Raw genomic sequence first — 25581 nt, forward strand, 5'->3', positions numbered from 1 at the left:
GAATTTTGGCCACTCCGAAAAATTGCCGTTGGAAGGTACGTCTTGTCGACTTTCGACGCCCAGTCGCCGGGATGCCGGCCTGACCTTGCCCTGTTCCAGTATTTAGCTTTAAGTGGTTCATGTCAATCTACATGGTTGCTTTGGATAGAGTGCGTTTGTTTAAACCGAAGCAATAAGAAGCTCTGCAGCGTGCGATACGGCACACAGCGCATTCCAATTGGGTATAGCGCTGCTGCGCAGAGGTTTCATCTCTCGCAATCAACCCCTCTTTTCGCTGCTTTACCATTATCTTCAATCCGCTTCAATGTACAGTACGGCTGTTGACCTCAATAAGGCCCACATCAACCATCGTCGTCATCACTAGTGCGAGATACTCACACACCCATGCCGAACTGAAATGGCCACCCTCGACTCCCTAAAGCAGGCCCTTAGGGAGAAAGCCAAGGCAACGGCGTCGTCCCCGAAGCAACCGTTGTCCGCGACACAGTACAGCGCCGGCTTCAATATCTTGATGCGGGGCTCAGGATGGATAACGTACCAAGACTTTATTATCCCTCAACTATCTCAGCTGCTAGCCCTTCTCTTTAACTCGCGTATTCATATCTCGGCACTAGAAATCGGACCCGGCCCGAAGAGCATACTTGGATATCTTCCCGGCCGTCTGAAACGGAAGGTCAGGAAATACACTGCATTCGAGCCTAACGGCTTGTTTGCTACAAGGTTAGAAGAATGGCTTTACTCTACCTCCGAGACAGAGTCCCCGCTGCCCTGTCTAGAAAACCCCCCCAACATCCATCGAATTCCATTCGTTCTGCAGAACATAGGGAGCGGTACTAGTACCGGTACGGGGAATAACGACGAAAAGTACGACATCATCCTATTCTGCCACAGCATGTACGGCATGAAGCCCAAACACAGGTTCATCGAACGGGCGCTGGAAATGCTTGTTGAGCGGCCACAAGGCGGAATAGTGGCGGTTTTCCATCGCGACGCCTTGCACCTCGACGGCTTGGTGTGCCATCGAACGGCTTCTTTCCCTACTGGAGTCGTTAGCGTGGCAGATGACGATGAAGTACTGGACTGTTTTGCTCCTTTCGTCGCGGGGTTTATTATGCAGGCTGTGGACGTGGACAAGGCTATCCGAGTGAAGTGGCGTAAGGTGTGCCGCGCCTTGGGCCGTCGTGAGGAAACCCACCCAGACCATCTCTTGTTTAGCTCACCCAACGTTATGGCGGCTTTTACCCAACATGCAATCACGTTGCCGGAGCTGATGGCGCAGGTGCCATTGGCAAAGGGGGACAAGATTGTTAAAAACCGCGAGGCTCGCCTCCACCGTCCCGCCTCGATTATTAGGCCAACAAAGGTCCGACACGTCCAACAGTGCGTTCGATGGGCTCTGAAGCACGGGGTCGGCCTGACTGTCGTCGGCGGGGGTCACAGCGGCCACTGTCTCTGGCCCAACGTCATCTCGGTGGACATGGGCGCCTTTGACCAAGTACACATTCTCACGGCCGGGGAGGAGGATGAAAGAAAATCCGATTCCAATTCCAGTTCCTTGGTCGTCGCCGAGGGTGGCTGCAAGACAGGGGATATCGTCACCAAGACCATGGCGGCGGGCTTGACAGTGCCCTTGGGGGCCCGCCCAAGCGTAGGCGCGGGGCTGTGGCTACAAGGCGGCATAGGGCACCTGGCTCGGCTGCACGGATTCGCGTGCGACGCCATTGTCGGTGCCGTTGTGATCAGCGTCGACTCTGGCCAGGTCTTCTGCGTCGGCTGTGTACCAAGTCAACACTGGCCAGTCGGTGCTGTACGCCCGGAAAACGAAACCGATCTGTTATGGGCGATGAAAGGCGCTGGGACCAACTTTGGCATCGTAATTAGCATTACTTTCAAAGCTTACGCGGCTCCGACCTATTCCATTCGAAACTGGGTTGTCCCGCTAAGCGACAGCCTCGAAGCGCAGCTCAAGCTGAGCGATTTTGATGAACTCGTCGCGAGCAAGCTTTCCCGGAACTTTTCTGCAGACGCGTATCTATACTGGGACAACGACCAGCTGCATCTTGGCGTGGCTATGTTCGAATCTTCCACGTCTAGGCAAACCTTTGAGACGCCCACGCCCACGCCCACACCTATAGGTACGGTTTTGGGGCTGGAAGACAATTTCAAAGTTGTGGATAGCGTCGGTTTGTTCGACACCGAGATGTACATGTCCGGGATGTATGGCGAGAACGGCGGGGGCAAGACCTCCTCGTTCAAGCGATGTTTATTCTTAAAACGCATCGGAGCAGTGAACGTCGCCGATATCTTGGTGGCGGCCGTTGGGACTCGTCCCTCGCCCCTCTGCTATCTCCATCTGCTGCAAGGTGGTGGAGCGGTTGGCGACGTGGCAGCCGATGCTACTGCTTTCGGCTGTCGAGACTGGGACTTTGCCTGCGTAGTAACTGGTGTCTGGCCCCGCGACCAAGATGGAACCGAAGCCGCTCGAACTGCCGTGCAGTGGGTTTACAATGTCGCTGGGGACTTGTTGCCCTTGAGTAGCGGAGCTTACGGCGCCGACCTCGGGCCGGACCCCAGAGACGCGGCGCTGGCGGCCGAGGCTTTTGGACCAAACCGGCCGCGCCTGGCCCGTCTCAAACACAGCTTGGACCCGCACAATGTGCTGGCTTACGCCTGCCCGCTCCTGAAAGCGCCAATGGAACAGAAGCTTATCATTCTTATCACTGGCGAAAGCTGCGCCGGCAAAGACTATTGCGCCGACGTCTGGGTCTCCGTGTTCACTAGATGCACCCGCAAGAGCCTCACGGCAAGGGCCGTCAGTATTAGCGAGGCGACTAAGCGAGAATACGCGGCGGCTACAGATGCCGACCTGAACCGCCTGCTTTGGGACCGTGCCTACAAGGAGCAACACCGGCCAGCGTTGACGACATTTTTCCAGGGCCAAGCTCGGCAACGATCTCGGCTGCCAGAGGAGCATTTTCTGAATGTAGTGTATAGCGCCGCAGATGTGGACGTGCTGCTAATCACCGGGATGAGAGACGAGGCGCCGGTCGCAGCCTTGTCGCATTTAGTGCCAGATAGCAGACTGCTCGAGATTCGCGTCAAAGCTAGCGAAGAGACGCGGCAGGTTCGCCGAGGGTGCTACGGTAGTAATAATAATAGTGACAACAAGGATAGCAACAATAGCGGGTCGAATTTGACGGCCTTAGACTACCGCCCTAGCCTCATCTTCGACAATGACACGACCGGAAACGAGGCGGTAAAAAGGTTTGCCGAACATTACCTGCTTCACTTCGTCCACGAGGACCTGCAGCGACTGGCCCATATAGTGCGCCAGGTACCCAACTTCCCATGTCCGGGCATCGATTTCCGCCACGTGCTCGGCATCTCCCAGCAGCCGGGTGGACTGGCCCTGTGTACGTCTCTGCTGCAAACCCACTTCACTGGTGACTGGGCCAAAGTCGATGCGGTGGCGTGTTGCGAGGCGGGCGGCTTTGTCTATGCGTCGGCGCTGGCCTCGCGGGTCAATGTGCCCTTGGTACTGATCCGCGAAGCTGGCAAGCTCCCCCCACCCACCGTTTCTGTTATCAAGCTCTCGTCGCATATCTCGTCTTTGGCATCCAACAATTCGAAAGAAAAGCGGATCGAGATGGAGCGGGATGTGGTCTCCAGGGGCTCCTCAGTAGTGGTGGTGGACGATGTGCTTTCCACGGGGGAGACTCTTTGTGCGGTGCTACAGTTATTAGATGAAGCTGGCATTAGCGCCGAGGATGTCAGTATCATAGTCGTGGCCGAGTTCCCGGTTCAACGTGGCCGAGACCTGTTGCGCCAGCGTGGGTTTGGCAGAATCAATATTCAAAGCCTTTTGATGTTTGGCGGTGCTTAGGAAAGGAAGGAAAGGATCTCGGAATCTTGGATTTGTGATGCAGTGTGAAGAGTTAGCCCCACTTTTCTCATTAGTCTCTACACGCCGCTACCAAGCCGCAGGTGGGTACCATTCATGATAAAACACGTTTGTGCTCCAAAGTACAATTAATTATCTATCTTCTAATCCTTCAAGCTATTATATGTCCACTTCGAATTGCGATTGTTCTATATCGGAGTATGAGCCGAGTTTGAACAAAGTTCTCCTCAGCTTATTTTGCTAGGGATTTCGCGCTTGTGTTGACGAAAAAGCGGCGAGATAATATTCACATCCTAGCTGTCTCATGAATGAGTCTAAAGAGAAGACCGATCCGGCCGAGGCTATTACCATCTTTCGAATAATTCCAGACACGGTGTAGATCCGGAGCAGCCGATGGAATCACACAGGGAGCTGGCGCATGTATTGCGATGGCGCTTAAGGAACGCAGGCGTTGAGAAGAGCAGAAATTAGCTCCCTGACGTTGGCGCATCCGTTTCGATGATCTCCCGTTCGTTACTACTAGCGGAAGACATTAGGAATGATAGGGTATTATTTTCAGAGACCATCTGAAAAGCGAGGGGATTATCTTGATGGCGACCATTCAAATGAGATGATCCAGGCGGCAATTTGATCGGGCAAACAATGGAAACGCACGGTCCGTCGACCAACCTCAACTCATGGCGGTGGCGTTTCCTACCAGCACCAGCTTTACTCTAAGTCAACGAGAGTGCAAGCATTGCAGAGCCTCCCCCCCCAAATTAAAGACCTGGGTAGATGGGAAATAGCCAAACGCCGAGCCGAGCCGAATTACAACGTCGGCGGCAGCAATCAGCACGAGATCGACGACAGCACGAGCACGAGCAGGAACAACTTCGACGCCAGCAACCGGCACGAGATCGGGAGAGAAACCGAAGACAGCAGGCCCAAACATTTTGTTGGTCATCTCCACGTTTGAGGCAGGAGATTGTCACTTCTGTGGCAGCGACACTAGAAGCGATGCCGCCAGCCTTGCCGTGGAAATCCGATTCGGATTCTGGTCCGGGTTTTGATAGGTAAGTGAGATTAGTACCAATTAGGTCCGTATAAAAATTAATTGCCATATAGTTTGTTCTATAGCGAAAAGTACTCCGATGCGACGCTGTACCTCGGAGAATCAAATACCCCATTCCCGGCACACCAGATGGTCTTAGGCATGTGCAGCCCCTACTTCGACGATGCGCTCCAGAGCAAATTTAAGGAAGGTATCACAAAGGAATTTTACTTTAAGAAGGACAGTCCGCATGCTCTCTGGCGGGTGCTCCAGTACATGTACACAGGAGATTACGCTGATGAAGAATCTGAACCTCTTGGCTCCTGAAGGTATTCCCTCCTTTTTCATCGAGGCGTTAGGACTAACGTAATACAGGTGATGATCCGGAACTACTGAAACATCCACGAGTGTATGCTCTCGCAGATATGTTTCGGATGGAGAAACTAAAAGCGCACTCGCGTAGGAAGTTTGAGCTACAACTACAACAGCATTGGATAAGTGACACTTTTACTGATTGTATTCGTGAGGTATATTCAACTTCACAAGAAAGAGATCTAATTAGGAAGGCTGTGGTAGATATAGTGTCCTTACACAAGGAACTTGTACAGAAGCGAACGTTTCAAGAACTCATTCGAGAGGTTGGGGATTTTGCAGTTGATCTTGTATTAATAATAGCAAAGGCTGAGGTCAAGGACTGTTGGGCTTGATAGCCTTTCGGGACATTACTTTAGTCCGGCCTTATATAACCAAGATGCCAGCCTGTTGAGAGGGTGTCCTGCTTTCAACCAGAGACTATAACTACGCTTTCGGCTATAGATTTTGAGAATTGACGAATTTCGTAACATTTTTTGCCCTTTCTACAGATGATTTCAGTAATTCGACGATCGACCTTTGTTTCTTGTATTACCAAATGCTGTTCCTGAATTTGATCAAATTCTCCGGGAAAGCCTCGCGCCATGAAATAATATAGGAGGTTGTCGTTTTATCCTTCGTCGTGGAGGCACAGAAGAACGTCGCGTGGCTTGGAGGCAGAGGAACGGATAACGATGCCGCTGCTTGACTAGTAGATCACGCGAGAGGCCGGAACCTCTTGTCCAACCACCAGTTAGCGCCGTGGACATATAAAGCACTCTATACTCTTCCGCTCAAGCTTCTCAAAATAGTAACGTTAGCTCCAATGCTTCCTCACTCGGACCGTCTCGATCAAGATATGAAACAGGTTAATTTTGGATTTTGCAAAGCTTTGTCGTACACCGACAGTAGTACTTATAGAATCGACGCCCATCACGCCGCTAATGCCGCTAGCTGCCGCCCTTACCAAGATCACGGATTTCTGCGATACTTCGATGTTCCTGCAACTCAGAAGGTCTAAACAAGTAGGGAGCAAGGAGAACGAAAACGTAGACAAACAATATTTTATGTTAAACTTTGGTAACTGCTACTGGGTTGTGTCTCAAAGTTATCTACCTCCACGTCTAAAATGGCTCAGCCCGCAGAGAACGGGGAAGGGGCGAGGGAGTAAAAGACACCTCCTTGGAGACGGTTGGGGCAGACTAAATGAGCGGAAAAGTAGACGAGAGATGTGAGTTCACTTCCGAGCGTAGAGGTGGCCACGTTTTCCCGGCCCCTCACACAGACGAACCACCACTATTTTTAGATTCGGAGTACTACAATTGCGACTACATCGGTTTGAAACAATGCACTTCGAAGTGGTTGCGTTTAAAGTAGGATACCTTAACATATTACAAGATCGCGTATGTGCCTTATTCATACTTCAAGCCAAAGTAGTCCGAATTGCACTAATTCAATTCGGACTACTTTGGCTTGAAGTATACGAATTCAGCCTAGTAGAACTTTGAAAATTTGTATTGAAACCCAAACTACTCCCGCTAGTAATATAAAAGTCCATAGCATTCCTACAGTCAGACTTTGCCAAGTAGGTCTTCATATATTATCAGCCTAGTGCTCATCGCAGCAAGTAGCAGGGCGAGCCGGGCGTTTTGCTTGAGAAAGTGCTACAATCGTCGATCACGGAAACTCCTAGTGATGCTTGTGGAAAGCTGGTGAGAAGAGCAGGCATGACAACGTCTACGAGACAATTGCAGATGAACCGGCGAGGCGAGGGATCCAAGATCTTGCATCTATCCTGGTACACGTTGTGGAAGAAGGACTCTGGTGGATCGAATCGGTGTCCGGAGGGGAGGATAACGGAGATTCGGAGCTTCTGGTCGTTCACGCTTCTTCGATTTTGGAACAAAGCTCTATTAGCAGTTCGGGAGAGTATATGGAAGATAGGGTAGACATACCAGCTAAAAGCTCCTTAATGAGGCTTCGATTGTCAGACCGGAAAGGGCTTCAACTGTCGTTGAGTATCTAATCCGGTAGATGATATGGAAGCACCGCGACTCTACCAAGAGTCTTGCGAGCTTGAAGCTTTCTACACTCTGACTTGTGTTGGCCCCAATCAGCTTTCTGGCAAACTTAACTTCAGGCTCAGAGACGCCTTCGTCGTAAAGTGGGGCTTCTAGGCATCCGCTGCACCTGTTCGTGGTGGGCCTCTAATGCCGTCTTTGATCCGTCGTCCGCCATTTGATGCCCAAATCACTCACCCATATTCGACTTCTCAAGATGCGTTCCCTTGGTAAAGCTCCTGCCGTTCCTCCAGCCAGGTAGTGGTTTAAGGCTCGGAAAGAACTGATGCCAAACCGTCTACTCAACGCACTCTCGACCTCGACCTTGGATTACCCGCAAATATTCCGAACAAAAACTTTGAAAGGAGGTGATTGGTTGTTGTTGCGGGCGAGGCTGTGATTAGTACGCTAGATCGGGGGCTTCCAGCGAATGAGTTGCACCCTGGCCCGTTTGGTCCAGCACAAGAAAAGCAACTCACCTTCAACACCTCCGCAACCTTCCAGTGAAAATAAGGACCCCCCCTCCATAAATGGATTGTGTGTGGCCGATTTACTTGTTATTTCAGGCTCGACCGCGATGAGTGGTCGACTATTCCTGTTGTACGACCTGAGCGTGTGCGACTTGCCTCCGTCCTTGGATCAATATGGCGACGCCAGACTGCTGCCCAAAAGCTTGCGCGTGGGAGGAGCCTTACAATTCTTCCCTTCCCGCTTCTCGACATACTTTGAGCTCCGCTGGCGACCATGGCCTTGCTCGAGTCGGTCTTCAACCATTTGGTCCTACCGCCCAAGCTGCCCGGACATCGGGATATAGACTTCGAGGCCATTGAACAGAACATTCTAACTCGCCTCATACGTACCTGCGATACCTTGGGCAAGCTCACAGGCCAACAATTTAAGGAAACATGGGCTTCTGTTCGCTATTCCCTTCGAATTTGCCTCAATATCAATCCAGGCCGTCTTGAGAAGGTATCGGTGCTACAAGAATTCTACAATCTCCAACGAAATGGTCTCCTTATCTTATATGTGGTGGAACAGAACGCAGCGCTCCTTGTTCGACGTCATATCCAGTAAGTATCACGACTCGAGAAAGGATTGCCTAAATTCTAACTAAGGCATGCAACGTAGTGATGGTGTAGATACCGTCATCTTCGAAGTCTTCGAAGCATCACCTTCTTCTGAAGACGTCCTCGCCGCCGAGAATGCACTCCAGTGGGACTTCCCCGGCCGCGCCGTCGAGATACCTTTCGACGAGTTCCTCAAGAAGAGTTTCCAGGAGAGTCTTGCTGCCTTTCTTGAGCAGGCGAGTATGGAGTCTCTGAAGCGTTTCGAGGCGCGCGCTGTTAAGGCGAAAGTCTCCGTCATCGAGGCCCGGGATACCACCGACCCAGCTCTGGTTACGCAGATGCTGATGCCCTTGCTTGAGGCTGTCGGATCCTCCGTCGAAGTGCCCATATTAAGAAAGCGAGTGCGGGACGATGTCAATATACAAAACGCAGAGTTTCCGTGGAGAAGACTGCCGTTCTGGCTCGTTCTCCGCGTCGCCATTCAGCGTCAGCTCTGCCTTGTCCTGGGAAACGAGCCTGGACGGGCCTGCTACAAGTTCTTCATTTGCACTGTTCTTGCCCAGCTTCTTGATGATTGTGCTGGTCGGCTTGCCCCAGAGTTGACAGTGATGCTCAGAGCCAAGTTGTGCCGCCGCCTTGCGAAGTTGGAAATGGACAAGGCTCGGGTTTACTCCGCCTCTGCCATTTACAACCAGTTCTTCGACTCGCTCGGTCCAATGTTGAAGGGAATCATCGAGAAGGCTACAGACCAGGTTGAATCAGCCTGGGCACACTTCAAGACAACCATCGCTCGACCTATCCCGGGGCTTCCACCTCGCGCTGATGAGCAGGCTCTCCGCCTTTCCCTTCCAAACAGCGAAAAATACCTCTGCAATCTTCTCGCCCTACCTCCCTCACAGCGGAGAGATCCTGCGTCGCTGCATATGCCTCCCTCGGGTGATGGCACCATAGAACAAGTCACAAACTTCACCGACCGCTACTTCTCCTTGGCCAGATTGGAGAAAGGCATCGAGAAGGAACGGGCATTATCACCTGAGCCCGTGGCAGACTGCGAAGCTCGCTGTGTACAGTTGGCAAAGTCGATTGTCGACGTATTCACCATAGTTGGAGATGCTTATGACTCTAATCCAGAACAAATGAGCATCTTCATCTTAAATCTATTTGACCTCTGGGTCCAAATGGATAAATGCGCTATACGAGCCTGCCCCCTCCTCCGCGACTACACCCCAGTATTCAACCCTGAGCTGCTGGATGTTCTGCACCTCCCTACATTATCAAGCATGCAACGCCTCCAAGATATCCAGAGCCATCTCCGGAGCAGATGTGGCGATTGTCGGTTTGCTCACAAGACGATTTTCAGCGAACCTGATGGGAACTGCTTCGCTGCGCGATATGTAGCACAGTCTGCCTTGCTGCGCAGACTGCAGGAACGGATCGAGAAAGCATCGAGCAAGTCGCGCGGAAATAAGGAATCCGAATGGAACAACGCTTGCCGTGAATATGACGACCTTAGCCAGGAAATAAAGAGCGGCGTCTGTGTTTGCACGACCAATTATGATGGATCTCGTAACGTTAAAGGGTGCAAAAAGTGCTGGCGTTGGCGCTGCCGGAAAAAAATGAAAATCGGTATCCACGAAGACTTCCTTCCCAAAGATGGTGCTCAAAAAGCGGCAGTAGCGCTAGAGCTTGGAATTCCCAGCTTCCTAGCGGCATACCGAAATGCCACATTTAGGATACTCAGCAATCTGGGGCACCCGAGCAAGCCCGGTAGCTCCTCGCCACCGGCCATGCTCCTGAAAGACTACTCCCAGATTCAGCGATATATGAAATCAGCCATGGATGGTGTCTCGCTTGCGTCAGCAAAGAAATCCTTTCTCCAGACCCATTTCAAGGCGTTCAAAATGAAGGTTGATCTCTCTGATATTCTCTTGCCGCTGGGGCTAGACTTTGCATACCACGATGCCGAGTCTGGAGTATGGCTGAGAAATCTTGACAAACAATTGTCATTTCAACACCTTTGTGGAGTCCATGTTCCGCGCAGTCTACAAGCCTCAGTCATTGGATCGCCGGTATATCCCGCTCCCAACATCGATGGGCCGTCATCCTACGAGATCGTTGCTAGTCAAACCAGGTGCCCGTCAGACATCTCCGCTCACGAGTTCATGAGCTATCAAAGATTGCTCTCTGGGAAGACTCGTCGGTGGCTGACCATGCTGGTGGAGCTGGGGGCCTCCAACCTAAACTTCAGCGCCGAAGATACTATGCTCATCTTCAATCATCTCGCCGTGCAAGCAGGGCCGGCACACAGTGAAGCCGACCTTTTGCGAGACGCTCACGTCGTCTTCCGGGATCAGTCTTTCTGCCAGCGCTTGGCAGGACAGATCGATAACCGTCTTCGCAATATAACTACCAACTGGCGGGAGATGCATTGCATGGAGATGCTCATCACCCTCAGCCTTCGACTTTTCAACTTGACATCGGGCCGAGATCGTCAATCCGCGGAGAGGCTGCTCAAGGCCGCGCGTGAGTCAACTTTACAATGGATCTCCCACCTCCGTGACGAGGTTAGGAATGCAGTCGAGGCTGACGCAGCAGAGAGGGCGGCAAGGTACGGATGCTGGGCCGCTCTGCTTTGCCGGAGGACCTTCACCACCTTTGTTGACTCGGATTCCGGGGTGAATGCAGAGGATCTATGCTCTTTTGTCCAAGCCTCGATAGCTCTGCAAGAAAACCTCGTAGTCGATCTTGCGAAGCTCCCCTCAATACTGAAAAATATGCTGGTCAGAGATATGAAAATGGCGTATCGCATACGACGACTCATCCAGACTTCTATTGAATCCAATCCTGACAGCCTAGGGGCTGCAATCAATAAGACTTGGTCCGATTCTAGCAATTCCACTGGGAGGACTTACTCTCATTGGCAGTTCCTTTCCTCCCCGAACAAGAGATGGGTCGTTTCGGTCATCACTAGTACGGCTAACAAGTTCATCGTCTCTCAGGTAGTCCACCACAACTTCGTTGAGGGACACCTGCTAGTGGACGGGAAGCCATTAGGGAGACTGCCCCTGGACATCAGGGAATCAGAGGACGTCAAGGAGCTTTTCGGAAACCAGCACCTTCTGACCTTCCCCTCATCACTAAGCGGCATGAGTCACGTCATGGCAACTCGTATACGCGGTAATGAAGTCCATTTTGGACTTCGCGGAAAGAGTGTGGTCATTCGAGCTCTTGTCAGAGACAGTCTTCTGGAGTATGTTCCTCGGCGCGTATTTACGGACAGTGACAACTTTGATCTGCCCTCAGGTCTCATCGAAAATTGCGTACACTGGCTTAATCTCCGTACAAGGCGCCTGGAGATCCGACGGAAACCTGTCATATGGAAGACTAGGCAGAGTGACTGGATTCTAGATGTCTCCAATCGCCGGGCGCAGCGAAATCGGGTTGTCTTGGTTGATCCCCATTCAGATCTCTGCAAGCGCGTGGCTGAGATCTTCCGCCACTTCGAGGATCCCCGACGGTTGACCGTCTTCCAGCCCGCAATAGGCACACTTTCGGTTGAGATGCGGCACCTCGAGCTCTCTTTCTTTGTCAATAAAAGCAACCTTCTTGAGTGTCGAGAGCTGAACGCAGAGATCGATCCCAACCAAGACGCGGGGACGCTTTACGGATTCCTGAGCAAGATAGTGCTTCGTGACGTAGCCGATCCTGAGCGGCGAAGCATAATTACTCCACTGGGACAGCTGACTTACAAGCGTCACGGTATGCATGTTGCGGTTCGAGCGAGCAGCACCACCGAATATGGCAGGTTCGGAATCGATGATGTTTTGGGACGGTTGTCATGTCCGCCTGAGCCGCGCTTACTCTACTCCAAAGCTCAGTTCCATGCATTCACCTCATTTGTTTTGCCGGAACCTCTCACCGGGCGCACTGGCGCAGAGGAAGCTCTGCACACGCTCAGATCAGGCTATTGCCAGCCCTGGACGCCATTGAGCGACGGTCTTGCCTCCATTCTGAGAGTCATCGGCAGACTAAGCCCGGGTAGAGAGTATTATCCGAAGGACAAGAGACGCCTGCAGACCGTTACCTGGGACCAACACCTAACCATAAGCGTTCAACACGATAGCTATGAGGGTCTCGCCCAAGAGATACTGGCCAAATCAGATCGGCTCCGAGCCTTTACTGCGGACGAGGACGAAGCGATAGATTTTAACGACGAGATCCCTTCTCACCTCCGAAGGCGCGGTGAAATTCGGCGTCTTATTTACGAGCGCGGCACTTCTGATCCGGGCGGATTGATAACAGGGAAGGACATGATGTACAACCCCAGGGATCGACATATCATTTTGCCCCAAGCAACCAATGTTTACCAAATCGTGGGACTTGTTCGCAAGCGACCGTTTCGTGCCCATATGACAAGAAAGCTGGCAGCCATTCTTCAACACTGGAAATTGATCGGTGGATTTCACCATACCAACTCAGATTCACAAAGCATTTCGAGCTGCCTCAGCGATCTGATGGAGAACAATATCGGCGAACAATGGGGCAGTCTCGTGAATCTTTGCCGACATACTGATCCTCAGGATCCGTATAGGCTAATATTTCGACTTGGCCTCTTGTCATTTGGTACAAAGCCTGACATGGACGCGATCCGGTCGCTGGCTGCATTCGGTTGCTTAGATGAATTGAAAGTCTTACAGCCACCAATCAGTCCTTGCTTTACTGATTTCAAGCTCTACGCATCGCCAACGCTCGAATGGCTTCTGAACTTCATCGCAGCCGACTATCCCGTTACTGAACCGGATGCCAGAAGGAGTAAAAGAGAGCAAGATCGGTTTCAAGAGAAGCATCGGATCCTGTGCGAGGCTGAAGGGAAACGCCTAGCCACCTTTCTCTTAGAGCAGTGGCCCAGCTCGGAACCATCAGAAGGGGAATTCGAATCAACGGTGCTTAATGGCGAGCTAGCCATGGAAAGAATTCTCCCTGAGTGGCAACACCTGCATCGGAATATACGTCTTTCGGAGTATGTTATTCAAGCCCAGGAGATCCTGGATCGCTACAAAGGCGCGAACGGCATGTCGGTACCACGAGCTTGGAACGAAGAACCTGCAGCCCTCGGGCCTAAACGTGGTTCTCCTATTCCATCACTATCAGATCTTCTAGTGAAATGCGCGCCTCTTCCTTTATGCTACTTGTCTCATGGAGCACTTCTGAGCAAAGATCTACCCCGAGGTGTACATTCGCCGAGCGAGCGGAGCAAGATTTCCCGAAAGCCTACTTCATCCAAGGAGATTGTTGAGCTAGGTAAGATCTTAGATTTATTCGCCGGATCCGCGGACGTTCTGCGGCAGCAATATGGAAATGACCTGAAGAAGAGCCTTCTTGCTCTAGAGAACGTCAGCAACCAGCCGCAGCTTCAAGAGACGCCGCCAGGTGTCGATATTGTTAGAGAGGACATCGAAAAGGCTCGGGCGGCTCTGAATCATGAGTTTGAACGCGTTCAGAATACCTTCTCCGCCGAGGACGATCGCTTCCAATGGCTTCAATTGGGTAGCTTGTGGCCATGCACCACGCCGATAACAGCTCTCGAACAGCTACGGTCAAGCTCTGATCACCGTTTCGGAAGCAATACGAGAGAAGGTCTGGTTTCGTATGGCGTTCTAGCTACGACTTTGCAAAGGCTACTCCGTATCAGACATGCCCAATTAAAAGGAGATCACCATAAGCTGCTTCAGGAATGGGTAAATACTGGCCATGAAAACTGGAGCCCTTTGGAGTTCCCTGACTGGTTACTTCTTGAGATTGAAAGCGATCTTCTCATTCGCTGTGAGCAGATAGATGTTGCACATGCTATTATATCGCCGGCATCTGGATCAAACTCTGTATTACAAATGAACATGGGCAAGGGTAAGCAAATCAACTTTTAAACTCGGGGCAGTATAACCTTCTATGCCGACGTACCCTCCTTTGAAATAGATTTGAAAGATGGCATACTGACGGATTTTTAGGAAAAACCTCTTGCATCGTGCCTATGGCTGTGGCGATTCTGGCAGACAAGAAGCAGCTCTCGCGCCTTGTCGTGCCAAAGGCGCTGCTCCTGCAGACTGCTCAAATAGTTCAGTCTAGACTAGGGGGGTTAGTAGGTCGAGAGATCAGGCATGTTCCATTCTCTCGCCGGACCTTGACCACGCCGAACATGCTCCGACTTTACTCCGCACACCATCGCGAAATTCTTCAATGTTGCGGTGTTATTCTTACTACTCCCGAGCATATCTTGTCGTATAAGCTCAGCGGGTTACAACGCCTTGCGGACTCCCGGCTTAATGAAGCGCAGGAGATGGTCACATTTCAGTCATGGTTAACTAGCACTTGTCGCGATGTCCTTGATGAATCAGATTTCACCTTGGCGGTCAAGACGCAATTAATCTATCCGAGTGGCCCACAGATATCCGTCGATGGACACCCACACCGCTGGGAGGTTGCACAGATCCTGTTGTCTCTAGTTGAGGATCATCTCCCGGATCTTCAGCGCGATTTCCCACAAAGTATCGAGGTCGCCAAACGACCAGGTGGATTTCCCATGATACACCTCCTCCGAACAGACGTGGAAGACGCCCTGCACCACCGAATCATAAATGACATCTGCGACGGACGGATTTCCTTCCTCCGTCTGACCAACTCAGCCGTACCTGTTAGTGGGCGCGAGATCAAGCGCGTCTTATCAGATGACGATCTCGACCACAAGCTCATCGAGCAGGTATCGACTCTTTTTGCAGATAGATCTTCGGCTCGCAAGAACATCCTCCTTGTCCGTGGCTTGCTCTTGAACAGGATTCTCTTACTCTGCCTGAAGAAAAGATGGAATGTGCAGTATGGGCTGCACCCAAACAGGCATCCTATTGCAGTCCCTTTCGACGCGAAAGGGGTTCCATCTGAGCAGGCAGAGTTCGGTCATCCTGACGTCTCTATCCTGTTTACTTGCTTGGCTTTCTATTACTCGGGCCTCAGCCTATCTCAGTTCCGCGAAGGTTTACAGCATGTTTTGAAGTCTGATGATCCAGCAGCGGAGTATGATAGGTGGACTTACGGTTCTGATGGCCTGCCAGAAGCCTTGCATCACTGGAATGTCATTAACGGAGATGACCAACGACAGGTCGAGGAACTCTGGCGTCACCTTCGACTCAATAGAAGCGTCCTTGATCATTACATGAACAACTTTGTCTTCCCTGCCCACGCTAAGCAGTTTGGCGTCAAGCTGCAGGCTTCTGGGTGGGACCTCCCCTTGTTCTCGAAATCTCGACCGGGAGAGGAAACCTCGTGCGCGAAGACAACTGGTTTCAGCGGCACAAATGATAACAAGATGATGCTCCCACTGAACATCAAGCAAGATGACCTACCCAGCTTATGCCAAACCAATGCAGAAGTGCTCAGTTATGTTCTGCAAGGCCGGAACCGGCAGTATCACCTTGCAGCTTGGCAGGGAAAGCGCCTGACAGAGGAAGGGCTGCTGCGAAGGATCGCGGGAATGGAGATTAGAATTCTGATCGACGCCGGTGCCTACATCCTCGAGATGGACAATCGGACCCTCGTTAGGGCATGGCTAGATATAGACACGCAAGCCAAGGGGGCTGTCTATTTTGGTGCTGACAACAGAGCCTGGGTTCAGTATCGAGGAGGGAAGGAGGCGGTCCCACTGCTCGCCACCCCTTTTGCCGAGAAACTTGACCAATGCCTCGTGTATATTGACGAAGCACACACACGTGGAATAGACTTGAAGCTGCCCCAGAAAGCTCGCGGAGCATTAACACTAGCTCTCGGCCAGACGAAAGATCACACGATGCAAGGTAAGCTGACTGCCGACCATGACAGGCGTACCTAACAGACCCAGCTGCGATGAGGCTACGACAACTGGGAACCACTCAGTCTATCGTTTTCTTTGCCCCCCCGGAGGTCCACCAGAGCATCCTGGACGTGTGTAGGAGAAGGCGTGGGAAGGTACTTGAATCTTCCCGTATTGGTTCCTCTCACGTCGTGTGCTGGCTTCTGGAACAGACCTGCCGTGCGAATGAGCACTTGCAGAATCTGTATCTTGCACAAGGAACGGATTTCTGCCGCCGGACGGATGCGCAATGGAAATACGTGAAGTTCCTCACGGAAAATCGCCACCGAGAAGCCTATCTCAGAGTAATTCAGCACCCAGAGCGCCAGACTCTTGAGCAGCTGTACGGGGTAGTGACAGACACCCAGCCGAGTTCCGTCGCTGATGTGCCGTCCGCGGAACTGAAGGGTTTCATGGAGGAGCTCGGTGAGCAGAGACGAGCAGCAAACAGCAAGGGAGACCGTATTCATAGCTCTGTGTTAGAAGAAGTAGAGCAGGAGCGAGAAGTCGAGTTCCAAGTCGAGCAGGTACGCCAAGTGCAAAAACCGACGCACTACAAGGCTCTCGCATTCCCTGGTCTGCATCCAGCTGTCGTTCTCTTTGCTAAAACTGGCGACCTCACTGGTGGGCATGGGTACGAACACGTCTTTGATGCTCTGGCGCGGACGAGCATCGGTCAAAAATATAATGTTCGTCGCACGACGTCGCAGCTGTACGTATCGGCTGAGTTCATGCGCACCATTGAGCTTGGAAAGCGTATCTCGAATGACAACTTCCTCGTAAGTCTAGCCCCCATCGACATTCCTTGTCACTGGTTGTGCTAAGCAATGTCTTCCACAGCGCCCTGTTGAATGGATCCTGTGGAGCCCTTCGAACGGGACGGCCCTCATAGTTATCTCCGAAGAGGCTGAACTTTTGATTCCCATGATCCGTGCAGCGAGAAAGCCAATTGTGCACCTGATTACGTATGCTGCTCCTGTCACAAAAAACATGCTGCACTTCAACGGACTCTCATACTATGTCCTCCCTCGCCTACCCGATGGCTACACAGCACCCGACTGGCTCTCCATCGAACTTGGAATTTTCGCTGGCCGGCTATATATTAACTTCCCGGAGTGTGCTCCTCTGACCAATTACTTGCAGCTTGCGGACAAGACTGGTACAAACCCCCCGCAGAGTCGCTCCGAGCACGTCGGCATCTCTACCAAGAATCCTGTCGACTTCCTACTGGAGTGGCTTACGGTCTGCCGCAAGGGGCAAGACATCATGCACACGCCAATGGGTTATATCTGCCAGGGACGGCCCTTGCACGAAAGCCATCCTTTCTTTGCAGCGCGAAGTACAGATGCTAGAGAGGTTGAAAGGCCTTTTGGAGGTGGAACTAGTGGCGATGTAGACGAAGCTGAAGACCAGGATCCGGACCTTGAGTAGGATCCAGTGGGTACTCTATAATGGATCTGCTCATATCCGTTCCTCCATTCTTCACTTTCCCACTCTTTCTATTTATCGTTTTTATCGAGGATGGGTCGTGGATGCGTTCGCCAAGACTTGGGTTGTTCTGGGAAGTTTTACAAAATGACCGAAGTGTATTCGGAAAATTGAGCCTTTTGAGTCTCTTATTCGTAAGGCTTCTTTAGAGGAACAGTGTGCACTGCACTTGGTCTGAGCAGAGGTAGCGAAGCTTTCCATTTCTCTGAAGAGAACCAGCTGAAGCTCACGTATTCATTCTTGTGTGATCACCGAAATCTTGCGAGCTTTTGCCTCTTGTTTACTTTCAATGAATGGATGTACGTTGTTGGATAGGTTGTATAGGCTTCCTTACGGAATGCGCATCTTCTGGCTTTCCATTCCATCCGTGCCGGCCTCCCTCCCTCTGGCCGTTCTCTAGCGATTTAATCCCTCCGAGCTCAAGGCATCCTATGACAGGCCGCAGGCCCATGTGACTGTATCAATGGGTTGGATCCTTTCTGCAGCTGCGCCATCAGACCCTCAGAACGCAGCGCTGCTTCACCCAGATTCTCAAAATCAGCCGTTGCTTCGTGCTCCAGTTTTGGCTCCAAACGCGGACCATAGTTCTTACGAGATCTTGCGAGAACTTTTACGGATATATGGGTGAGCGGGATTCCTTGGACAAACATCGAAAACGTTCCAGAGAGGCGGATGCGACCGAGGAAGAGGTATTTCAGCTTAACACCCGACATGCAGACAAGGGCTGAGAATGAGACAGCTGGATATGTGGTGATATGCCGTTTTATCAAGTCAAAATTTGCCTGGAGAGCTGTGATTTCTCGTTCTCCTGCTGCTGAAAACTTGTGGTTGGGGACTCGACCCATAGAACATCAGAATGATTCGCAGATTAAGACTTCAAAGCCGAACCGCGACGTGGGGTTTAGGGAAACAATTCAGCATGCTAGGATGATGTTCGGATCGCTTTATGTGAACCGTCGCTACTGGTCTGGAATCCCCCGTACATTTACCGACTCATATACCATCGCAATCGCGTGCCCACTGGAAATCAAGAAACTCGGAGGAAATTATGAGGATGCAGTCTGCCAGCTAGCTATATGGTATGCTGCTGCGCTAGAAAAGATCCGAAGCACACGAGCAAACAGGCAGGTCTATGAGCGCTTTGTATTTTGTATTACTTCCAGGGTGGTAGGGTACGAATGGACACGTCGCTTGGAAAGTAGTAGGTGGGCCTATTTGTGATTCATATGCTCAGAAGCTAATGAGAGTCAAGACGGTCTTTGGTCCGTAGAAGCTACTCACCGCCTCGACGAGTAGCTGGATTGATATCTTTAGCTTACGGAGATAGTCAAAAGGTGGGCTGCTTGATATCTATTGGCCATGGTTTTACAAACATATGCTAGGGATAGAGTGACGAAATTTGTTGTCATCCAAACGGCAAAAGGTAGGAGGATTACACATCTCGCGCCGCAATGCAGTCTCCAGTGTCAACGTTCAACTAAGCAGTCTCAAGTTCGGTGCCTACTTCGACCATTCCTCTATCTAGCAGATTAGGAGCGGGGGTTGCAGAAAGTATATTTTGGGGGATTGTTATAATTTCTGCCTTATTCCTGCTTCATTCCTGTTTGATTTACGGACCTGTCTCAACTTTCACATTCGATTAAAGCGCTAGAAAGATTCTATGTTGCCAGCGTTATGGGTGTGTTAGCATCGCCGTGCTATCGCTGATAGTTAATGGGGTAGCCCTCATCTTAGATAGCCGTAGCCGTTCTAGATATTGTGAGGAGGGCAAAATCTCACAGGCAAAGGGGGTTGGTGGGAATTTAGCACTCGGATGACGTGGTAATTCACAATATGTGAGTTTATAATACGGAAAACTCTGGCAAACATTACATGGTTGTAAAATTTCCTTTGCAGGTTTCTTGATAGCCAACCCTATTTGCACCGGAAGTATATTTCTTTTTGTGGATAGTTTCCCGTCTGTAGAAGCTCACATCAGGTTTTAGCTTCGCCTGATCAAGCACTCCCGGGCTTTCCTTCATCGGGTCCATGAGCGCTGAGCTGCCAGTGTTGATACAAATGGGAGGGGTCCAACCTAAGCGGGGGAATTCAACACCATTCATGGTTTCTATCAGCCCCCCTTTTGCTCCGCATCAGCGCTTCAAGATGGCGGAGAACGGTCATCCGACTCTGTTCTAGCCTTGCACAGCCCAGTGGGTGCCACTGCCCAAACCGCGAGATTATAAAGGCTCGCCCACCCCCCGCTCAGCTTGTCGATCGATGTCTCTTTACTCACCTTTTTACTCACAACTCATACCACTATGTCCCTCAGCACATCTACCGTCATCTTCAAAGAGTTCAATAAGGACACCTCCATATGTTCTGCATGGCTTCCAGGAAAGGACCGCTGTTGCGGAAAAAGAATTGTCGCTGCAGATCAGGAGAGGAAAGAAATGCTGCTTCAATCGATTGCGCGTGGCCGAATGTACCATGGCGACAAGGCAGATGAGCTGGCAGGCCTCTACTTCTGTAACGGGTGGCACCGCGCGGGAGGAAAACACGCTATTTCGAGCTCACAAACACGCAAGCTTCGACTGAGTCCTTTTCCAGGCACCCCGGAGCCTAGGGCAAACGATCTTCCACCTACAAGACAGCTGGAGACACCAGTTTCGTCTCCCACGAGCGTGACTCGAGAATCTACATACCTATTGGGCGAAGACGGACTTCTGTCGTCTATCGCTCAATCCGCTGTACAATTCCCTTTGCACGGGCTATCCGAATCCCCAGAGGCAGAAGGATTCTCCATCTCCGTCGCACAACCGGCTGTGCGCCCTTCCCAGGATGATATCTCCGAATTAGCAGAGGCGGAGTGGCTATCCTTTTCCATCGCAAATCTAACAATGGGACCCCCCGGGCTCGATATGTCCACATTCTCTGTACCGCAGCATCGACAAACCACTACCGCTCCCGCACCAAATCTCGAAATACCTTTCCGAGTATTCCCAGACGGCCGAGAGACAAGTTCTGCAGTTCATTCTCAAGAAAACACTCAATCGGAACCCACCCAATCAGAACACCCACTCGTCCCGCCCGCTCTTGACGAGCATAGAAAGGACAAGCCAGTCAAGCTAGACGAGAGCTGCCAGGTTTGTTTACTAGCACTCGCGGATCCTATCAAGGTCGCCAGGTGCAAGTTTTGCCATATAGATCTACATTTAGTTTGCATGGCGGAATGGCTCACCGCACCAGGAAGCAGTATGATGTGTACCCATTGGTAATTCTCCCCTTCTCCTTAACGTCTTTTCTTCTTAATAATAATGCTCCAGTCGCCACAATCTCGAGGATGACGAAATAACCTCGCTGATCGAGTCGGTTGATGATCCTATTGAGGCAGAGAGATTTCGGCAACAATACCGACTGAAAACCGGTAGACATGAACCACCGCCATCTATTCAAGAGAGTAGAAGGGACAGATCGGTTGATGTTGACGAAGAATGTCCGGTTTGTAATCTGACCTTGGAAGACCCTGACAAGGTCCGTCGATGCAGGGTTTGCGACAACGATGTGCACTTGAACTGTTTACTTAAATGGCTCACCTCATCAAATACTGTCGAGCGTTGTCTTTTTTGGTAAGATTCCTCGCTCTTGAAGATCGATTTCTTGCTGATGACACTGTAGTCGGTGTGATGTTGACGACGATGACTTGAAAGCGTTGGTTGAATCGGTTAGCAATCCTTTGGAGAAGGAGGAGTTTAGGTGGCAGTATGAACAGAAGAGGCGTCCACACTTATATTCACGTAACCAACATACTTGGGGGCCTTTATAATTGTTCAACAGGGCGGCCCCTGTGGCTAGAAGACTTTGAAGGGGAAGCCGTTTCTGCTACCAACTTTAATAGTTTATACATTTTAGATGAAGGAAGCCTTAATATATTCTGCAAGGATGGTTCGCTTCATGCTTACTGAAAAAAGATAGTGCGATTACTGAGAAAGTGCTTAAAGGCTCTATTATAAATACTAATTACAAATAACGCCGCTTCTTACGTGTTCTTCTCGGCAAGGTAACGGCACAGCGTTTTCTGGTGTCTGTAGCGGGGACTGAGACTTCCCGGCGACGTCGAAGCTCACAGCTACAGGAGAGGTCCCTAGAGTGCTCAATTCTGCTCTTGTGGTCGGGCTGTCCGAATTTCGCATTCAGCTTCTGTCTGTCGATAAACCATTGTATAGGTTGTGGGAACCCGCTAATGCTTCGGCAGAAGAGGCTGTTGAAGACGAGCTGCAGGTTTACCTGATCGGAGGGATGGCGTACGTAGAACGTGACAGCTTTCTGGAAACGCCCGCAAAGCTGACAGATATCGCTTGCGCTAAGAAATCCAAGGGAGACGTCGTGGTTGAAGAATCGCGCGTAAGGGTAGCCGCGGCCGATATTCTGGACAAGATCACGGCTGTCCGGGCTCCGAGAGAGGATGGAGCCATGACAGCAAAAGCGCCCCCCTTGGTCCTCCGGAGGCCCGTCGAGCTCAAAGAAGAAAGTTACTGCCTTGAAAGCCCGGGCAATACCCTTAATATCACCAAGATGATACCTTATTTGATCCTGGAGATTTTGCATCTTGCCCACGTCGTCAATCTTGGGTTCACTTCCTACCAAAGGCAAATTTAGACGGAACTGCCGTCTCTTTACGTCCTCCTCTAAGCCAGACCAGTGGTCTTCCCAGCTGATCTGGCCATTCAGAGACAGTGACTGCATGGCTGCCCGATAAAACCGGGCCATTGCCCCATCCTGAAGAAGATTCCGCACGTTTGAAGCTACTGGCGACATGAGCTTTTGCTCGAATCCTGTCCCAATTGAGAGGACGAGGTCACAATCACTATTGTTACAGGTACGCCGGACTTCAAGTAGGCCGGGTCGCACAGGGTTGTTGTACTTTAGGCCGCCATCCTGCAATGTACCAAATGAGGGGAGGTGTTTAGGTTTGAAGTAACTGGGTTCGTCAGCTTTAATTATGTCATATCTTTCGCTGTTAGATTTACCTAGGTGCTGCAGTCGTGCATCTTGCCCTACCAGTTGTCAGCAAGTACCACTTCATCGCACGGTACACGTACGCTTCCCAAAGTAATATCTCCTCGGTTGCCTGTGCCGCCCGAAGGTGTTTATATCCTAACACGTTAGCTAAGGATAGACCTGAATGGTATTCAACACACTTGTATTTTTGCCATGCTGGCCCTCACCGTTGTAGTTCGAGATCAGGCATAGTGTCGCGTCAGATATCGTAGTTGCAGTAACGGCATATCTCATCCCGGACGTTCTCAATCCCACGGGACCAAATATCAGGCCATTCCCAAGAGCCTCCTTCAGAGCGTCTTCCAAGACGGCTGCATCATACTTACCATCATCAAGGTAAAACGCACGGATACGCCGGATCATTGCGCAGATTGAATACCAGGCAACGGCCTTGCGTGGGAAGATAATCCTCGCAAATTTTTGAAAGAATATAAGGCATTCCGTCGGGCTCCAATTCTTCCCAAAGAGGCCGATGGTTGCAATACCCCCTATTATATATTAAAATAAGAACCGAGAGGAGCATTTATAGCTTACCTGAGCTTGTTCCAATAGAATAGTCGAAGTTCTCCTGGACTGGATAGTCTAATCCAAGCGCTTGCCGCAACTCCTCCATGAACCCTAGTGGTACGACGCCTCTGGAACCCCCTCCGTCAACGGCTAGGAATCTTACCCGGCATGTTGGCGGCAGTATTCTTGCCTGGAAGCGGATCCCAGCCTGACACTGGGGGCAGCTGCTGATGTCGTAGCAGTACTCGCGGCCCTCTGTCGGCTTGCTGAAATTACGGATAGAGACGCAGAAGTCGCATATGCCATGGCCGCACTCCATTAGGTGTTCCGGTTTTCTTTGAAGGCAGATGAAGCAATCGACGTTAGATTTCAAAAGCCGCCAGTATTGTCTGTCTTGCTGCAGGCATTGTTGACGGAGAGCGGCAGCGGACTGGCCGGTGGACTTCATAGAGGAAAACATCGATATTATGTGCGACTCGATGTCGCCGCATATCAATTGGATAGATAGCTGTTTGGAGCTCGCAAATTCATGAGTTCCAACGACACAGGCTTGGCGGTATAAAGTACGAAAGACCTCCGAAGGATTAAACACTCAGCTATAGTTAGCGCGTCTAGGGGTTCACGACTAGCACAACACTTACAGTGCATATCAGTAGCAAAACCGTCCATAATTATAGCGGAACCAATAAACACCCAAAGGATATTATCAGGCAACCTGTGTTCGAGACTCAGGGCCATAAACGACTTGAGGTGAGTCGAAAGGTTGGGGGGGACCAGACTTTCCTCTCTCGAGCTCTTGATAAAGTCAAATGTGTGTAGTGGTGATGTTGCAATATTGCGTAAGGCTATTTCAAAGAATGCCGTGATGTGGATCATAGAAAATAAGGTATGAGTATTAACTCGCCCGAGACGCGCCAGACCGGTTTCGTGGCGTAGGGCCTCCCCCAGGCCGCTGAACAGTGCTGGAGAAGGACGGTGCTTTGACCCTAGACGATTCACTAAGTTCAAGGACGAGAACGATTCTGCGAACTTAGGATCAGCCAAAACTCTGAGACGAAAGCGTAGAGCTTCTGAGTCAAAGGCATGTCCAGGAACGCAAGTGACAACAAGCAACCGGGGGCGAGTGCTACTTGGCAGGCTAGACGCAGATCCCAATGCTGCCCAGGACGCAAGCCTCTCGACTACACCATCTAAGCCGCCACAGTCCTGCGCGAATATACACAGCACGTCGACGAACAATGACAGTAGTCTGGCGTGGAGATGATCGGTTAGGCCCTGCTGTGTAGGTGGGCCGTTCTCGTCGTTTGGCCAGGCTATTGGATGATTGATTGTCTCATGGCAGACAACCTTCCCCCTCACGTTGGTTTGCGCATAATCAGGAGTGGTATCAGCAATGAGGATGGGATGGTCATCGTTTGTCGTCCTTGGATCGGCGCATATGTTCGCGATACCATATTTTCGACAACTGGATATGTTGGTCCCCGGGAAGAGAGCTCGCAGCGCTTGCGATTTGGCCTGTTTGCCAACGAAGAAAACCATGGATGGGTATTGCTTCGCAGGGTGGGGAAGAGAGTTCGTGATGTTGCCGAGACGGTTTCCGTACTGCAAGGTGAACCCATTTTCGTCTCTGTGAACACGTAGCCACTGCCGATGAGTGCACATGACGATATGACGAGGCTTCTCAGAGAGCTGTAGAAGCAGGGAAATAACCCCATCTTAAGACGAGAATCATATCCATGGCACTAGCCTTGATTATTCCAGCAGAAGAAAGGAGGGCTGAAGGGATATCCAGATCATACCAAGGGTGAGGACTCGAAAGGTTGGGCCAATGGATAGAGATGATCCTAACAGCCAGATCATCCCTTGAAAAGAGATCATCCTCGTGTAGTCGTCATTTTTAGCGTGGGCTGTTATCCACCAATGGTGGAGGCGCTAATAAATAAAGTTGTAGACTGCCACTTATTGCCGAGTCGGGCTTGGCAGGGCACGGCCTATTCAAGCCACCATACCGTTAGAATACCTGAACTACCCGCCCTGTTCACCGAATAGGCCTGGGTGACCGGTATACGGGGTAATCAGTGGTAGCTTATAATCTTAACAGGGTTCCATACGTAATCACATTTGTCATAGCGGTATATGGTCATGTAGGAAAAAGCCAGTTTATTCAATAAGGATTGTCACTCTCACCCCCGCACCCGATCCCGTGGTTCCATCCACCATAGCGTTCTCATCCTTCAATTCCTTCATACTGTGGCCTGCCG

At 51.0% G+C, this 25581-nt stretch overlaps 6 protein-coding genes across 6 annotated transcripts; 5 read left to right on the forward strand and 1 right to left on the reverse strand.

The window, feature by feature from the left end:
• Positions 1-397: 397 nt before the first annotated feature.
• On the forward strand, positions 398-3883 carry BP5553_06877 (uncharacterized protein; the record flags this gene model as incomplete). Its single annotated transcript, XM_032015500.1, has 1 exon — positions 398-3883. The coding sequence occupies one exon, from the start codon at positions 398-400 to the stop codon at positions 3881-3883; it is 3486 nt and encodes a 1161-aa protein (XP_031868921.1).
• A 792-nt stretch (positions 3884-4675) lies between these two features.
• Positions 4676-5258, forward strand: BP5553_06878 (uncharacterized protein; the record flags this gene model as incomplete). The annotated part of the gene is made up of 2 exons (XM_032015501.1): positions 4676-4953; positions 5018-5258. The coding sequence occupies 2 exons, from the start codon at positions 4676-4678 to the stop codon at positions 5256-5258; spliced, it is 519 nt and encodes a 172-aa protein (XP_031868922.1).
• A 2828-nt stretch (positions 5259-8086) lies between these two features.
• BP5553_06879 (Uncharacterized protein) lies at positions 8087-17716 on the forward strand (the record flags this gene model as incomplete). The annotated part of the gene is made up of 5 exons (XM_032015502.1): positions 8087-8412; positions 8471-14313; positions 14415-16250; positions 16295-17064; positions 17126-17716. 5 exons carry the CDS (start codon positions 8087-8089, stop codon positions 17714-17716), a joined length of 9366 nt encoding a protein of 3121 aa, XP_031868923.1.
• A 768-nt stretch (positions 17717-18484) lies between these two features.
• On the forward strand, positions 18485-19043 carry BP5553_06880 (uncharacterized protein; the record flags this gene model as incomplete). The annotated part of the gene is made up of 2 exons (XM_032015503.1): positions 18485-18901; positions 18945-19043. 2 exons carry the CDS (start codon positions 18485-18487, stop codon positions 19041-19043), a joined length of 516 nt encoding a protein of 171 aa, XP_031868924.1.
• Positions 19044-20073: 1030 nt separating this feature from the next.
• On the forward strand, positions 20074-21617 carry BP5553_06881 (uncharacterized protein; the record flags this gene model as incomplete). The annotated part of the gene is made up of 4 exons (XM_032015504.1): positions 20074-21026; positions 21079-21381; positions 21431-21514; positions 21590-21617. 4 exons carry the CDS (start codon positions 20074-20076, stop codon positions 21615-21617), a joined length of 1368 nt encoding a protein of 455 aa, XP_031868925.1.
• Positions 21618-21772: 155 nt separating this feature from the next.
• Positions 21773-24982, reverse strand: BP5553_06882 (Uncharacterized protein; the record flags this gene model as incomplete). Its single annotated transcript, XM_032015505.1, has 6 exons — positions 21773-22733; positions 22783-22809; positions 22855-22909; positions 22954-23301; positions 23348-23911; positions 23962-24982. The coding sequence occupies 6 exons, from the start codon at positions 24980-24982 to the stop codon at positions 21773-21775; spliced, it is 2976 nt and encodes a 991-aa protein (XP_031868926.1).
• Positions 24983-25581: the final 599 nt, after the last annotated feature.

This window comes from Venustampulla echinocandica, assembly GCF_003357145.1.
Source record: "Venustampulla echinocandica strain BP 5553 chromosome Unknown scaffold_4, whole genome shotgun sequence".
NCBI lineage: Eukaryota > Fungi > Ascomycota > Leotiomycetes > Helotiales > Pleuroascaceae > Venustampulla > Venustampulla echinocandica.